Source organism: Hoplias malabaricus, chromosome 4, assembly GCF_029633855.1.
Source record: "Hoplias malabaricus isolate fHopMal1 chromosome 4, fHopMal1.hap1, whole genome shotgun sequence".
Taxonomy (NCBI): Eukaryota; Metazoa; Chordata; class Actinopteri; order Characiformes; family Erythrinidae; genus Hoplias; species Hoplias malabaricus.
The window spans coordinates 51,848,342-51,864,532 of record NC_089803.1 but is presented as its reverse complement, the minus strand read 5'-3'; the positions used below and the strand labels follow the sequence as shown (position 1 = coordinate 51,864,532).

Sequence of the window (16,191 nt, the reverse complement as noted above, 5' to 3'; positions counted from 1 at the left end):
TCAGTGTTGGTCCTGTGGGGGTCCTGACCACTGAAGAACAGGTTGAAAGGGGGTAAAATAATGTGTACAGAGCAACAAACAGACTGTAGTTTGTAATTATAAAACTACAAAGTGCTCCTGTATGGTCGGTGAGTGTAGAAACAAGGAGGTGGTCATAACGTTATGGTTGATCAGTGCATATAAAGAGAGAAAGCAGTGGTATTCTTAGGCTGTGACTTTTTCTGTGATAGCATGCCCTGTGCCAACAGTAGATAATGTTAACAGGGAACTTAGCCTGCTGCTAATACATTTAGATCTCATTAATCGATGTGTCGAGGTCATTCTTGCTCTGCGGATCTGATAAGGACTGCTCTTTCAGGCATAGCCCACAGGGATGCACTGGAGTTGGGCACGTGGAGGACGAGTGACCCCTGGAGCTCCAGAATGCTGTGAATAAGCTTCAGATGTCACTACCGTCTATCTCTCCCAGTCATTTCTCTGATATTAAACAGGGCACGTGGGCTTCCTCTTAAGCTCTGCTGACATAGGTCAGAAAGAGTCTAATCTACACCAGTGTGGATGGGCTGCATTTGGTGTTCTCACTGGGTTTATGTGTAAATCAAGTGTTCATGCTTGAGCTGCTCAGTGCAAACAGAGCGGAACATTTTTCTCAGCTCACAGTAGGTATGGTGCATCTTGGGAAATGAAGTTCTTTTAGAGGACAAGCATGTTTTCTCTAGAGAAGTGCAGCATCTTGGCTCTGCATTCTCACCAATTGCTACAGTTGTCAACTTGAATCAAGTGGGTATACAGTGTGTTCCGTTTTCACTTTCAACCCCATACAATTTTGGCAGGTGTCAAAATAATTCACTGCCTACATAAAACAAAGAGTATATTTCTCTAAAGATTCCATGAAGGATGACTCTGAATAAATCAGTTTGCAAAAAGGATTTGCTCAAGTGAAACCTCACATGGGAGTTGACAGACTCAAATCCTATTACTTAAATCCACCCTGAAACAGAGACTTATCTGAGATTCTGAAATGGCCTACAGCGCCCGTATTTATTAGATTACAGTTTGTTTTTGTTTTCTATATGACTACAGGACCAAAAACCTCTGTATACCTGCTCATTCTACATTTATTTTCTAAAAAATCAGTGTTATTAAAAGCAACGTCTACAATTGTGGTGAAGCGCTGATCTAACATTTGTTTACATTCAGAAGCTCTGCGCCTTGGTGGACGGTATGTTTGAGGGGATAAAAACAACTGTTGTTTGTACATGTCTAACTTGTATGTAACTTTTTATACAGTGTCTGAATTACCACAGAAACTCATTTGTTTCTTATGTTGTTAAGTTTTGTAGCACTTAAGATCTGTGTTTACTTTTATGCACTTAGTGCTCTCCCAAATTTAGAATACTGCAAAAATAAGTCAATATTACCCACCTATGGAACAAGAATAGAGTAAGATCTCCATCCAGTTCCAGCTTTTCAATGTTTAGAGGGGTCTTTGTTGTCTAATACCCTCCAGAAGCCTTTTCTCTGCCTTAAGCAGAAGCCTAGCATACCGGACTGACAAATTGTTTTTTATTTGTCTGTTTGTTTGTTTTTTGTTTAGCAATTTACAGAAACTGTTGCTTCATAAACACAATAGACTGGGTTTAAACATGCTAGTCTCTCATTGCCAGACACTAAACGGAGAATCTGGTATCTTTCCCCACTTCACATGGCCAAGAAACACCTACTACTACAGGAAAAGAGATTTGACATGCAAATGTCCAATTTGGGATTATGTGTTGAAGGAGGCACATAGCCAATCAGAATAAAAAAGACAGAGTCCTGACAGTGAGGCCAGCTTAATGCACTGAAAGTCTCTCAATCAGCTCATGGGCAGAGGATCTGTAGTTGAAACCACGTGCACACAAACAGACTGGTGAGCATCAAATGGTGAGGAAACATCTTCAGAATTGTATCAAACCTGTATTTCCATATTGTTGATGCAGTAGCAGATTCTGTGAGGACTTTACACTGAATGTTGGAACATTTCTCTGAGGATTGATTCAGCCACATAAACATTACTAAGTCCAGGTACTCTATCCATGCTGTTTGCTAATTTGTTTTGCCGCTCTAAATCATCGTAAAGGGCCCATCACTCCATAGTTCCAATGCTCTACTTTATTAATCAACTTGGAGAAATTAATTATCTGCATTTAACTCAACTGTGGTAGTGAACACACAAACACACACTAGTGAGCAATCCTTCACACACACTAGGGTCTGTGAACACACACACAGCCACAGCAGGCTGCCAACCACTTCGGTGCCCAGGGAAAAATTTGGTGGTTAGGTACCCCTACCGGTTCTGGGAAGTGGGTCTCAAACTTGTTTCTCTAACATTAAGGCCACGGTTGCATCCAAAATATATAGGCATAATAACCTTAGGTTATTAGAACTGTCTGAAACTGCTTATAGTTCAGGGTCGCAGTGGGTCTAGAGCCTACCCGGAATCATTGGGCGTATAGCCAAAGAAAAACATGAATCTCCAAAATAGTAACTATATTGTAGTAAGGATAAAAAACTTTCTTAGCCTTGAATGGAAGTCATGTAAAAAGATTTATATAAACTCTAATAAATATTTCAGTGGTGATAGAGATATCTGACAAATAGAATATATCTGCAGTACACATTTGTTCCCACATCAATGTCCTTGTACTGTAAAGAACTATAAAGAACTGCTTTGCTAAAAATATCCACAAACCTTCAGACACACAATTCAGTTTCTACAGGTCTGAAGAGCCTTCAGCCCTGATGAAGGAAAATCTCATCTCCGTTAGCAACCATCATTGATCTCTACTGCAGAACAGACAGCGTGTATGGAGGAGGCTGAGAATCAGTCTCTCAAGCCCCATGTTCATTGAGCCGCACACTGATCACCGATCTGTGATCGAGGGATGAGGTGGAGGAAGATTTTCTAAAATGTAGGTGGTTCATTGCTTTAATATTATTTAGGATACACATATCATTACTATCCAAAGAAAAACACACATCTCCATTTTCACATTGAACCTGTCCTTCATATTGTATGAATATTTCATAATGAAAGGACCAATAGAAATGCTCCAAACTGACTTGGAACTATACAGACAGGACATCTTTAAGATTAGTGAAAAAGTAGGGCTGCTGAGGACATCTGAGTAGGCCTAAAGATGGGAGGGGTAGAAAAAGACCCTCACTTGGTGTTGGGTGGTGGCTGAGTCATTAAAACGTTTTTTTTTTTATATATCTAATGTAATCTTTAAATAAATTCTTGGTAAAACATCTTGTTTTTGCACCTTTGCTCCCTCTGTGGTGTAGAGTGTAATTCATATTTACAGCACTGTCCAGAAATCAAGTTTCCTACCCTCCTTCAAATATTACATTGTGCAATTTCTGCAGTACTGAGCCCAGAATAGAGTTTTTTGTGATTCAAACCAAGAAAATAGTAGAATCCCTGAATGTAGAATCTATCTGGCCATATAGTGCAGCAGAGTATATTTTCATTCATTCATTCATTCATTATCTGTAACCGCTTATCCAGTTCAGGGACGCGGTGGGTCCACAGCCTACCTGGAATCATTGGGCCCAGGACGGGGCAGAGTATATTTTAATAAACATTTACAAAATCAATATTAGATATATTTAGGGTTGCAAAATTACATCAAGGTTTACAGTTGCTTGCTATCTGGTAAATCAGAAAAGCTCAGTGAGTAATTACATTTAGGAGACAATTTTACAAAGGCTAGCAGGCTAGCAAGAGGTTAGCTTACCAAGGCTAGCATAGGCTACCTAACTTTATATTTTTCATCTCAATGGGTTTCTGTAACCAAGAATTTTAATATTTAACAATTGTTTATTTAACATTTTGAAGACCATTAGCTTTAGTGTTTTTTCAGTCATTTTATTTAACAGAAGAATGTAACGTGCGTCAACGACAACCCCAATCCCAATGAAGTTAGGACGTTGTGTAAAACATAAATACAAACAGAATACAATGATTAGCAAATACTTTTCAACCTATGTTCAATTGAATACACTACAAAGACAAGATATTTAATGTTCAAACGGATAAATTTACATTCCAAAACAGTTGGGACAGGGGCATGTTTACTACTGTGTTACATCACCTTTCCTTTTAACAACACTCAGTTAGCTTTTGGGAACTGAGGACAGTAACTGTTGAAGCTTTGTAGGTGGAATTCTTTCCAATTCTTGCTTGATGTACAACTTCAGTTGCTCAACAGTCCAGGGTCTCTGTATGACATCACAGGTGTCATAATTATTATGTGTTGTTATGCCTTCATGTCTGCGGTTGACAAAAGAAATGGTGCATTGATGATAGTGTATGATATAGTTCCTTTAAATTATCCAAAATGTCCTATTAATTCCAATAAAGTCCCATAAATTCCCAAAGTTCCCAAAATTTTCATGGAACGTTTACATTTTGGAATATTTCCCCAGCTAAAGTTCCCATCGAAAATTACAGGTAATTTACTGAAAATTTAGCGGACATTTTCCACTCCTTTGCAAACCTAGATATATTTATACATGTACTTACCATAGAATTTCTGTATATGGCAATTTTCTTTTATTTTATTTTTGGATGTGTTCGGTAATTATTGAGACGAATATTACCCTCTCATCCTCCTTCAAATGGGCAGATACATACTCCAAAACTCTCCCCAGATTATCCTTGGTGGCTCAAAGTCATCCACTCCTCTCTAATCACGCATAACAGCTCTGTTGGCCATATGCAACACAGTGACTGCAGAAACACATTTAAGGATTTTAGTGTTTGTGAGTAGGTTTAGTCACGAGAGTATGATCTCTGCAGCTGTTTGATGATTTAACCTTTATGTAGGTGACTCACACTACAAACCAATACCATGTGACCTGTGACTAAGAGGCTGGGCAAGAAAAGTTACAGCTCGGGAAATGTTCCTTAAAACAGCCACCTCTGTTTAGATACATTCAGAAAGATGCATAATTAGATGTGATTTACTGGCTGAGTTCCAGGTTCAGTCTTGTTGCTGTGATTATGGTGGCCCTTTTTCACTGCACTAAGCAGTGAATATGTTCTGCCACTTTTTTATACACCTCCAGCAAAATCCATAGAGCTGAATAAACAACAGGCAGCACAGTGGCAACATTTTCACTGCCACACAGCTCCAGGTTCCTGGGGCTGTGGCTTTAGTTGCCAGGTCGGGTCATTTACTTTGCTGTGTTCTCTCTGTGTCTGCATAGGTGTCCTATAACTACTCAAAACTATACGAAATAGATAACCATAAACTGGAACAGGAAACTGGAACTGTGATTTTCCAAAGGACATACAAAAGTGTTCATCTTTGTGTGTTTTGACCTGCTCAAGATTGGTCTCAACTAGATTTATCTACACCCATGTGCGTTTTCCCTGTTTGCTATTATTTGTAGCCAAAGCTAATAACAATAATTTATATCAGTTAAAATGATTTACTCTTACAAGTCAAAATAAACTCACCAATTACTATTACACCCAGCATGTAAACTATAGTATGTTAATGTATTCAATACTATTTTTAGAAGTATTACAAATAAGAAAATTTAATAAGGGCTGGCACAGTGTTGTAGCAGGTAGCATCGCAGTCACACAGCTCCACAGTCCTGGGGTTTTGTGTTCGAGTCCCACTCATGGTGACTGTCTGTGTGGTGTGTTTGGTGTGTTCTCCCCGTGTCCGCTTGGGCTTCCTCCTCGTTTTCCTCCCACGGTCCAAAGTCTCCGTAGGTGTGAATGCGTGAGTGTGTGTCGCCCTCCGATGAACTGGCGCCCCCTCCAGGGTGTGTTCCCGCGTTGCACCCAGTGATTCTGGCTAGGTTCTGGACCCACCTCAACCCTGAAGTGGATAAGCAGCTACAGAGGATGAATTAATGAATGAATTAATTAAAATATAATTTTAAAAATTTGCAAAGGTAGCTCAGCATGGTGGTGCAGCAGGCAGTGTTGCTGTCACACAGCTCCAGGGTCTTCAAGTTGAGGATTTGAGCCCTGCTTCGGGTTGAGCTTGGTTTGAGATCCCTGTGTCTGCCTGGGTTTCCTTAGATATCAGTACTTGAGACAGGTGTAATAAGCTTTGATATAAGAAGAAATGATGAGTTGGACTGTGAACAAACAACCATTGTGCTAGTTTTAAAGAGACCACAGTTTGTTTTTTTGTTTTTTTTATTTCATTATGTTATTTTTACACGATGTACTTTCCTCTGTGTAACCACTGCCTTTACAGAAGAAGCCTTAGGAAATCTCTATTTAAGACGACGCTCCTGCCCCCTTTCAATCTTGTTTGTTTTGTATAAAAGGACGAGAGATAATGCAGCCTATTCTGAATCTTCCTTATCGCAGCAGGGAAAACATCTTGGTTGGTTGCTAATTAAACAATTAGGTCTTGACTCCGGCTTACTATAGTGTTTGGGAAGATTACAGTATTCGGTGGCGCTGGTGAAGAGGCAGGTCCCTTTTAATTTTGGTTTCCCCTTCGGGGGGGTTGTCGTCTTGTGATCACCTGTCAGGCGTGGCGCATGCGCGTTGGCGCTCGGAGGGAGAGGCACGGTCTCGGTGTTATCGAAGGAGGGACACCATCGAGGGGCGCGAGTGAAAATGGAGAAGAAATAAGGACGGACATGCCATCGCAAGCTGACCCCGTGAACATCGTGTTCGAACCTAAAAAGCAGCGCGTGACTCGCTGAAGAGGGAGCGCTGCTGCTGTTGATAGTGGGGGTCTAGTGGGGGGTATAGGGGGCTTTGGGGTTGTTGGGGTCCGGGGTCAATCATGGGCAACGAGGCGAGCGCCGAAGGGGGCGAAGAGGGGCTCGCTGGACTAGCAGCGGGCATCGCGTCCGATGGCAAAGGGGGCTTCTCGGAAGCGGAGCTCAGCCATCTGAGCGAGGACGAGAGGAAGCAGCTGGTGGCCGCGATGGCCAAGGCGCAGTCCAGGCAAGTCCAGGCTCCAATGGCGATTTACAGCTGTGGTGTGTGGCTCTTTGAGGATGTTCAGGTCTGCTGTGGCGAAGGTATAACGTTGTGCTTTGGCACGAGGGCACTGCAGGTTTGGCACAATCACGACCGCAGCACGGGGGCAAAAACACGCCCATCTCCATTCAGCAAATGGAGCCAACGCTAAGGCTTAGGTGCCAGTGCGGTGTGTAACATCATCTTGGTTTAGTTAGAGACGACTACATCCTTCTAAATAGCAACAGCGTTGTTGCAGGCCCTGAAATAATATTCTGGCAGTTGATTGAAGCTTGTTTTAATCTTCAACTTAGAAGATATGTGAGATTTTTACGAGAGCTTGGATACATTGTTTATTAATAAAACTGTATGACAGCACGAGTCTCTCAGAAAAGCAAGCTGTGGCCTATTTCATGCAGAAAACAGGGTCTTATTTGGCACTTCTAGCCTAATTCAGAGCTGTTTGACGGCTCAGTCGAGGGAGAGCAAGTTGACAAAAATATCACAATATTTAAAGACGTTTTCTCCGTAGTCTGTATGATGATATGTTGATGCACACCCAGTAAACATTTAGCCGTTGAAATAACGTTGAACGTTGAAATAACGTAATGACTGCCGTCTAATCAACGTTCTCTTAAGGTTGAAAATGAAAGTTGAAAAGACGTCCAAACACAGACATTGAAAAGACGACTATTGGACGTATTTTGGACGTCCACTGACGTTATCGATTGGTCACCACTTAACTAACTTATTAAGATGGATTTTGGACGTCCGTTGACGTTTAAAATATGTCCTTGACGGACAGACTACTTTTAGACCTATTTTGAACGTCCAGGGACGTTCCTTGTTTACTGGGCACAATGTGCTAATAACTAATTGTTCAAAAACGTCCTCGTACAGTGTTTATTATTTTCCTTTTTACAAACAGTACTGCAGTGAAGCTAACAAAATAGGGCTAATTATGCTCTCTGTACGGAAACATGACGCTGACAATTTTCGTAACGTGCAAATGAAAGCATATACAGTATACTCAGAGAACCACAATGTATATCCTGCTAACAAAATCATTTAAAATAGCAATGAAAGGTCCTCATATCGCCCAGTTCTCGGCACACTCGTGCTATTTCCTCCCTAACACAGCCTTGAAATGCTTCAAGGAGGCAGTGATTTTTTTTCTTCTTCTTTTTTTTCTTTTTGGCGATTTGCAGCTTGAGGTACCAAGCATTTATTTTTGTGCTTCAGCTACCGTTTATATTTTCTCTTACGTCCGTGTGTGGCTTCTTTAATCCACACACACACACACACACACACACGCCCCCCTTCCTATGGGCTGAGTAGGTGATGTCATGAGCGCTGCCTTGGAAAACACTGGCTGAGAATAACACACCTTCGACGCAGCTCCTCAAACGTTAATCGCGTGAAAAATGCCGATCAGACTCAGTTAATATATCTCATATTTCAACAGACGAGCTTCAACATGTGACAACAACGCGCCTAGGCTTTAGGCAATAGGAAGCGCAGCGCTTTGCAGTTAGTTCCCATTATTTTTACCCGAGCGAAGAAAAGAGGGGGGAGGGGGAGTGCCGGGGGTATAAATATTAATATGACTATATATAGCTTCGCGAGCTCGAATGCTGTCGTGCTCATTGATTCTCTCTCCGTGTCTCTCGGTGGTGCGTATAGTGTTACAAGTGAGAACGGAGGGGATCGAACGTTATAAGATAGAGCATCAGTTGCGTTGAGGCTTTTCCTTCACTCTCCATGGTGCTGAAACAAAAAAAAAAAGAAAAGAAAAGACAAACATCAGTCCTGGTCGGGTGGAGAAAGCGGCAGTAGATCAAGGGAAAGTGTCGTGTTCAAACACACACCATCCACAACAGCTCATACTATCTGTTGTAGCTCTGTAGCTTCAAATGTTTCAGTACCAGGACTTTAATTCAATGGTTAGCTGAATGAAGCCTTTCTTAGAATGAAGTATTGATCAAGAGTGGAAGTCCAGACAAGCGAGATCCTGCCTTACACTAGGCCTAGATTTACACAGCTTCAATAACCTGCTTTTATGGTGTGTGTGTGATGCTTCAGAGAGTAACTAGATTCTCCCTAGCAGCACAGTGTGAACTCAAATGTGTTGATGAGAGCTGCAGGTTCCTCTGATGTTGTTGTTTAAAAGTATCATATTCTAATTAGGTCATGTTTATGCTCAGATGAGGCATCAGGCCGCAATACTTTGCTTAAAGCTGTATACTTGCTTAATGCCGAACCACGTTTTTTCTATTTGCTATGTCATGCAGTGTCTGATCTAGTCTTCTGTGACCTGCTGTTGACTATAAATATGTTCAGAGAGTATAATAACTACAACAGCGATAATAACAAGTTTAAATAATATAGCGTCTTTTCAAAATGAAGAATCCATGGCAATTTAAAATAACAGCATAAAAGTCATATACACTCAATTTTATACACTTCAAGGCCTATCTGTTTATCGATATAAATGGCAATAGGAAAGAAGAAACATTTGCATTTCGGTTTTGAAAAATATTGCCAATGTTCTAGGCCTGAATGTGTGACATATATCATTGTATATATAAAAAATAAAACAGATTAAAATTAACACACACATTACATTTACTTTTAGTAGAAATTACGCGGATTGGTGGCATGAAATGGAATGTTTTTGCAATACATTTGTTTGCAGCAATCATATGTAGATACACAATTTGAAACGTCAGGAGGAATGTATTTTTTCCTAGAGGTAAGACAAGCCAGATTAGTGTGCTGTTGTTTCTTATTCATATTATTCGCCATTTGAAAAAATATACATATTTTTTATCTTTTATAATTAATTCAACCATTGTCAATTTATAATATTTTAATGACATTAAAATGCCCTCGCTGGTCCTAGGCGGTGGCCCTCATGCATCATGGCTGACTTTCAGCAGTGGCCCAATGATCACCAAAGGGTGCTTGAGAAAGTACAGAGTTCCCTGTATACTCGCACCCTACACCATCACAGTGCAAGATCCCTGATTTGCAGGTCAGCCAAACTTCAGGGTCACGATGCAAATTCCCCAGTTTGTGGCCTAGTCAAACTCTGTTGTCATTACGCAAGACCACTGTCTCATGGTTTAGTCAAACCCTACAATCATATTCCAAAGTTTTAGACATACAGCCTTGTAAAACTCCACTATTATAATGCAAAGTCCCCAGTTTGTGGCCTAATCAAACACTAATGTCACAGTGCAGTCCCCAGTTTGTGTCATAGTCAAATTCCTACAGTATGTCTGCATAGGGCTGGACATTATGGTCCAAAATTGATATCACGATATATTTCTTAATTTTAGTCAATAAAATATACTTCCGATATTGGTATGAACAATGTAAAAAGCCCCAGAAAAGCTGCCAAAAAGTGCAAACAAGAAAAATGACATCACATTCAAAGATAAATCTCTACGTTTTGTCAATATTAATATTTTTAAACTAACAGTGCCCTGTAATAAATGTCAATCAGTGGCAGATGCTGTATATTGAAATACTGAAAATATGTTATTGAATATTTTATATTGTGATATATGTAATATCGAATTATTGTCCAGCCCTAGGTCTTCATCACTTTAATGGCGACATTAATCATATTTTTCATACACAATGCAGATGATTTATATATATATATATATATATGTGTGTTTATTATTCATTCTTTAGATCATCAGAGCCTCAGTCATCTGGAGCACGAGGTCCATCAGGACTTAGCAAGAGTCGGACTGTAGATGCGTTTGGAGAGGGACCACCACCCAAACCAAAGCCTGGCCGAAGCCCCTCATCCCTCAGCCTCCTTGAGTCCCGCTTCCGGCAGGAGCCCAAAGACCCTGAGCAGCCACGCACCGGAATGTTCTCCTCTTCTTTCCTGAGCGGGGCCAACCCCCTTAGTGCTGTCTCTTCAGCAGTCTCCTCTGCCAGCATCCCCAAGTTTGGTCTGTTTGGGGATGATGAGGAGGATGAGGCAGCCAAGAAGGGAGCCAAACCCACCGGTCCTCAGTCAGGCCCTGGGAAGGGTCCCCCTCAGCAGGGACCACCTAAAGGACAAGGACCACCTCAACAGAAACAGGGAGCTCCACCACAGGGGCCTGGAGGAAAGCCTGCTGGTCCTCAGCAGCAAGGACCCAAAGCTGGTGGTCCTGGGCCTCAGCAGCAAGGACCCAAAACTGGTGGTCCTGGTCCTCAGCAGCAAGGACCCAAAGCTGGTGGTCCTGGGCCTCAGCAGCAAGGACCTAAACCTGGCGGCCCTGGGGTGCAGCAGCAAGGACCTAAACCTGGCGGCCCTGGGGTGCAGCAGCAAGGACCTAAACCTGGTGGCCCTGGGGTGCAGCAGCAAGGACCTAAACCTGGTGGTCCTGGGGTGCAGCAGCAAGGACCTAAACCTGGTGGTCCTGGGGTGCAGCAGCAAGGACCTAAACCTGGCGGCCCTGGGGTGCAGCAGCAAGGACCTAAACCTGGCGGCCCTGGGGTGCAGCAGCAAGGGCCTGATAAGCCAGGTCCAGGAGGCCCAGGAAAGTCTGCTGGACCACAACAAGGTCCTGCTGGGCCTGCAAAATCTGGACCTCAGCAGCAGGGTCCACAGGCAGGCCCAGGTAAAGCTGGGGCTTCTCCAGGGAAGGCTGCTGGAACAATGTGTCCTCTTTGTAAAACCACTGAGCTGAACTTGCAGGCCAAAGACCAACCGCCCAACTACAGCACCTGCACACAATGCAAACAGCAGGTCTGCAGTCTGTGCGGCTTCAGCCCTCCAGACTCAGCGGTAAGCACAATTCCCTTCTAATACCCAAGCCAACCCCAACATTTTTTCTCAGGGCGAAGGAGGTGTCATTCCAGTTTTCAGATATAATATGTTTTTGTAAAGAGTAACAGCTGGTAATTGAAAATATAATTTAAAGTGATGTTAATCATAGGGTGAATCCCATTTGTTAATTTTACCCTTACTCTTTGTTTTTCGAGTGTTATCTTTCCCCTTGGAACAAAGGTACAAGGTGTAGTGGTTAAACGCTGCTTATTTGGTGGCTTTTTGTTCAAAATGTCTAGTTCCTCCTTCAATATTGCAGTAGCTGTAGGCACTAGAATGTAATTGATTCACCATTTAATGTGGAACTGGACATTGAGAGACATGAGCAAACATTGCTTGTTATGGAGTAAAAGGGAATGATGCATTAAAACTACATTAAAATAAGGTAGTACAATAGTTTTTAAAGGAGACAATATTGATATTTGTGGTGAGGTTTTTTTGGTCACTTTTGAAACATCTTGAAGGTGATTCACAAGGCATTCATGTGCCCTCTGTTTCAAAGGGTATAAAGCCTTATCACTTGGCCCTGCTCCTTTTTCCCAACAAAAATGAAGACAACCCTTACTTTAGACAAAAAAATGTGTTTAAGGCTAAGGAATGAAATGAGATTCACCTTTATTGCTGATATATCTTATGTGTGCAAAGACCACTCAAATGAGTATCAAGGAAAAAAACATTTTGGAATAAAACTATTGAAATACAAACACCAAGGCTGACTTTGCTTGGAGAAGCAATTGAATCTGTATAATTTGGAGATACATGCCATTTGAAATAACCAGAATAGGGTTTTTTTAAAGCTTAAATATGAGCTAATACATCGCTTTTCCAAATCATAAATTTCTTATCTCAAGGTTAAAGGACAATTAGGAACTATTCCCTGTCCCCCACCACCCTATTTTCAATGACTAGACAGTGCTATAACAGTGAATAACACTGATATTTTAGGGGAAGCCCATGAGCAAAAATACCAAATCTTTGCATCACTAAAGAATATCAAGTCCAAGTCCAAATATGAGTTGGTCTCTTGAAGGCTTGAACCTCTCTGGGTTTGATTTGGAAGGTTGCTCGCACAGCAATGGAAGATCTGATGTCTTTATCAGTCTCCCCCTCAGCCTAAGGCAAGAGGGACCATATGGGCTCCAAGGGGGAAGATTATCAAGGTGACTCACATCATCCAGAGAGGAAGTGCAAGAGGCTGCCGCTCACCATGTTTAGAATGCATTCTGAGAATAGCAAAGCCTTAGAGAGCACAGAATGATGTTTACTGTTCTCTACATGATGGGGAACTGCAAGGCTCTGTGTTTCACTGGTGGAACTTGATATTGAGTGGCCTGGAATAACAGCATCAATAGATGTCTATGTATAGGTGTCTTAGTTTCCTTACTGCCAGTATGAATTTTAGATACAGGATTCCTATAGTCACATAGGCAGTAGAATGTTACCTGACGCAGTGGGGCTAATCCTGGGGTCCACAAGCATGTGCACGTTTGTACTTACCCTATTTTAACAAACCTAATGATGGCCTGGATAATTAGTTAATTAGCTTAAACAGATGTATTAGAACAGGGAGAGCAATAAATCTTAAGTGCAGTGACCCTTGAAAATCTAATTCTAGGATTATTTACCATTATAGATCTGGTAATAGTAATGTGAAATTCATTCAAAACAACACAATTCAAATGTAGTATTTTACCTTAAAATATACAGTTTCAAAATGATTGTGATGCTTTACTGACTTGTAATAGGGAGAATAGGGACTCTGGTTTTGCTACTGGGCTTAGCACTGCAGAAACAGCACTGTGTAACTTTGGAGGTGGGTAGGAAAACACCTCCACTCCCTAACACTTCCTCTTGATTTCAGTGACAGACAGTGCTTTAAAAGTTAATTAAATTGCACAAATTTAAGGGGAGCTCAGGAGCAAATATACCAAAAATTACCTAGTGTTCCTTTAGTTGTAAAGGTAAGGAGGATTTTTAGAATCAGTTGCTTAGTAAATGTAACACTCTTCAAGCTTTATTAACAGGTGGTGTTTGAATTTATGAGCTACAAACCTTCCATATGCCACTGGGTAATCAGTGAGACTGCTTCGGGTGACTGTTTGTGAGGAGTTTGGTTTGTTCTCCCTGTGCCCGCGTGGGTTTCCTCCGGTGCTCTGGTTTCCTCCTACAGTCCAAAAAACACACATTGTTAGGTGGATTGGTGACTCAAAAGTGTCTGTAGGTGTGAGTGAATATATATATATATGTGTGTGTGTGTGTGTGTTGCCCTGTGAAGGATTTGCACCCGCACCAGGGTGTGTTCCTGCCTTGCGCCCAGTGATTTGGGGTAGTGCCCAATGATTCCAGGTAGGCTCCGGCCCCCACCGCGACCCTGAACTGGATAAGCAGTTACAGACAATGAATGAATGAATGAATTAATTAATTATTCATTCATTCATTATCTGTAACCGCTTATCCAGTTCAGGGTCGCGGTGGGTCCGGAGCCTACCTGGAATCATTGGGCACAAGCCGGGAATACAGCGTGGAGGGGGTGCCAGTCCTTCACAGGGCAACACAGACACACACACACACATTCACTCACACACTCACACCTACGGACACTTTTGAGTCGCCAATCCACCTACCAACGTGTGTTTTTGGACTGTAGGAGAAAACCAGAGCACCGGAGGAAACCCACGCGGGCACAGGGAGAACAAACCAACTCCTCACAGACAGTCACCCGGAGTGGGATTAGAACCCACAACTTCCAGGTCCCTGGAGCTGTGTGACTGTGACACTACCTGCTGCGCCACCGTGCCGCCCTATGAGTGAATGAATTAATTAATATTATTATATATTGTATTATTTCATATTTCTCCTATCTTGGACTTTTTTTTACTTTTCTCAGGGTAAAGAGTGGCTATGTTTGAATTGCCAGATGCAACGTGCAATGGGTGGCATGGAACCCCCTGGCCCCCCAATGATGAAACAGTCTCCCAAGCAGGGCTCAGCCCCTCCATCCCCCAAAAAAGAACCACCACCAGGATCACCTGCCATAGATGAGCCAGGAAAGAAGCCTTCCACCCTGAGCAAGCAGCAGAGCATTGGAGACTTAGGGAAAGGTGCAACTCCTCCAACAACTCCCAAGCAGAAATCCCCTGGTCCAGGGCCACAGCAGCAGCAACCACAGGGGCCTCCTAAAGGACCTCAAGGGGCACAGCCTGGAGCTCCAGGGTTAAAACGTGGACAGCAGCCACCTCCTCTTCAGAAACCTGCACAGAGTCCAAAAGGTAGTCCCCAACCCTCCCCTGCAAAAACCACACCAAAGCAGGAAGCAGGTGGCTTTTTTGGGGGGTTTGGCCTTGGAGGATTGACTGATGGAAAGGCTCCTGCAGCTGAGTCAGTTACAGGGAAATTATTTAGTGGTTTTGGCAGCTCATCCAAGCCTCAAACACAGGCCAGTGAGTCGGTCACTGGGAAGCTCTTCAGCGGGTTCAGTGGACTGACCGAGACATCAAAATCCCAAGCTGCCACTTCTCAGGCATCTGATAACGTGTCAGGGAAAATGTTTGGCTTTGGGTCCTCTATTCTGAGCTCTGCCACTAGTCTCATCACTGGAGAGGAGCAAAAGTCACCCCCAGAGTCACCCCCAGGATCACCACCTGACTCCCCCATTGATTCTGGTCCAGGATCTCCCCCAGACTCAGGCTCAGAATCACCACCCGATACTCCACCCGCCTATTCCGAAGACAAAGTCTCTCCCAAGCCCAGAGCTGCTGATGGTAAAGCTCCAGCAGATAAGCCCACCACAGAGACTGCAAAAGCAGAGGAACCTCAAGCTCCAGCCCCAGGTTCAGAAGCCCAGTCCAGCTGTCCACTCTGTAAAGTGGCACTGAACATCGGGTCAAAAGATGCGCCCAATTACAGCACCTGCACGGAATGCCAGAAGACTGTGTGTAACCTGTGTGGCTTCAACCCCATGCCACATCTGTCAGAGGTATGGAATATCATCTCTACAAATCTTTTATATTATTTATCCTACAGCATTTTGTGTAAAGGTTGTTACATCCAGTCTTACCTGCAGCACTTTTAAAAATGATGTTCATAGCTGTAATCCAAAACACTTTTTATAAAATTCAGAAGATGTTTCCTCGCCATTTGCTAGCTCTCCATTTTTACGTCTATTTTCGTGCTGGAAACGGGTCTAATGTGTTTACATAGCCCCGATGTTTGTAAATGAGTATAAAAAATCAAACTATCTCGGTTCAGTATGCTAGGCTTTTTCTCTCTCTTTCTCTCTGCTCATGGCAGAGGTATCTGGAGTTTTTTGGACAATGGTGAGAACTCCAAACGTTGAAAAGCACGAACTGAGAGAAGGATA

The 16,191-nt window shown here is 42.6% G+C and overlaps 1 protein-coding gene across 1 annotated transcript in view; it reads left to right on the top strand.

The window, feature by feature from the left end:
* Positions 1-6,815: 6,815 nt before the first annotated feature.
* Positions 6,816-16,191, top strand: part of pcloa (piccolo presynaptic cytomatrix protein a) — an 82,095-nt gene continuing 72,719 nt past the window's right edge. The window contains exons 1-3 of the mRNA XM_066667132.1: positions 6,816-6,979; positions 10,697-11,789; positions 14,719-15,807. Of these exons, the coding sequence (XP_066523229.1) occupies positions 6,816-6,979; positions 10,697-11,789; positions 14,719-15,807 (2,346 nt within the window). The remainder of the gene's footprint in view (positions 6,980-10,696; positions 11,790-14,718; positions 15,808-16,191) is intronic.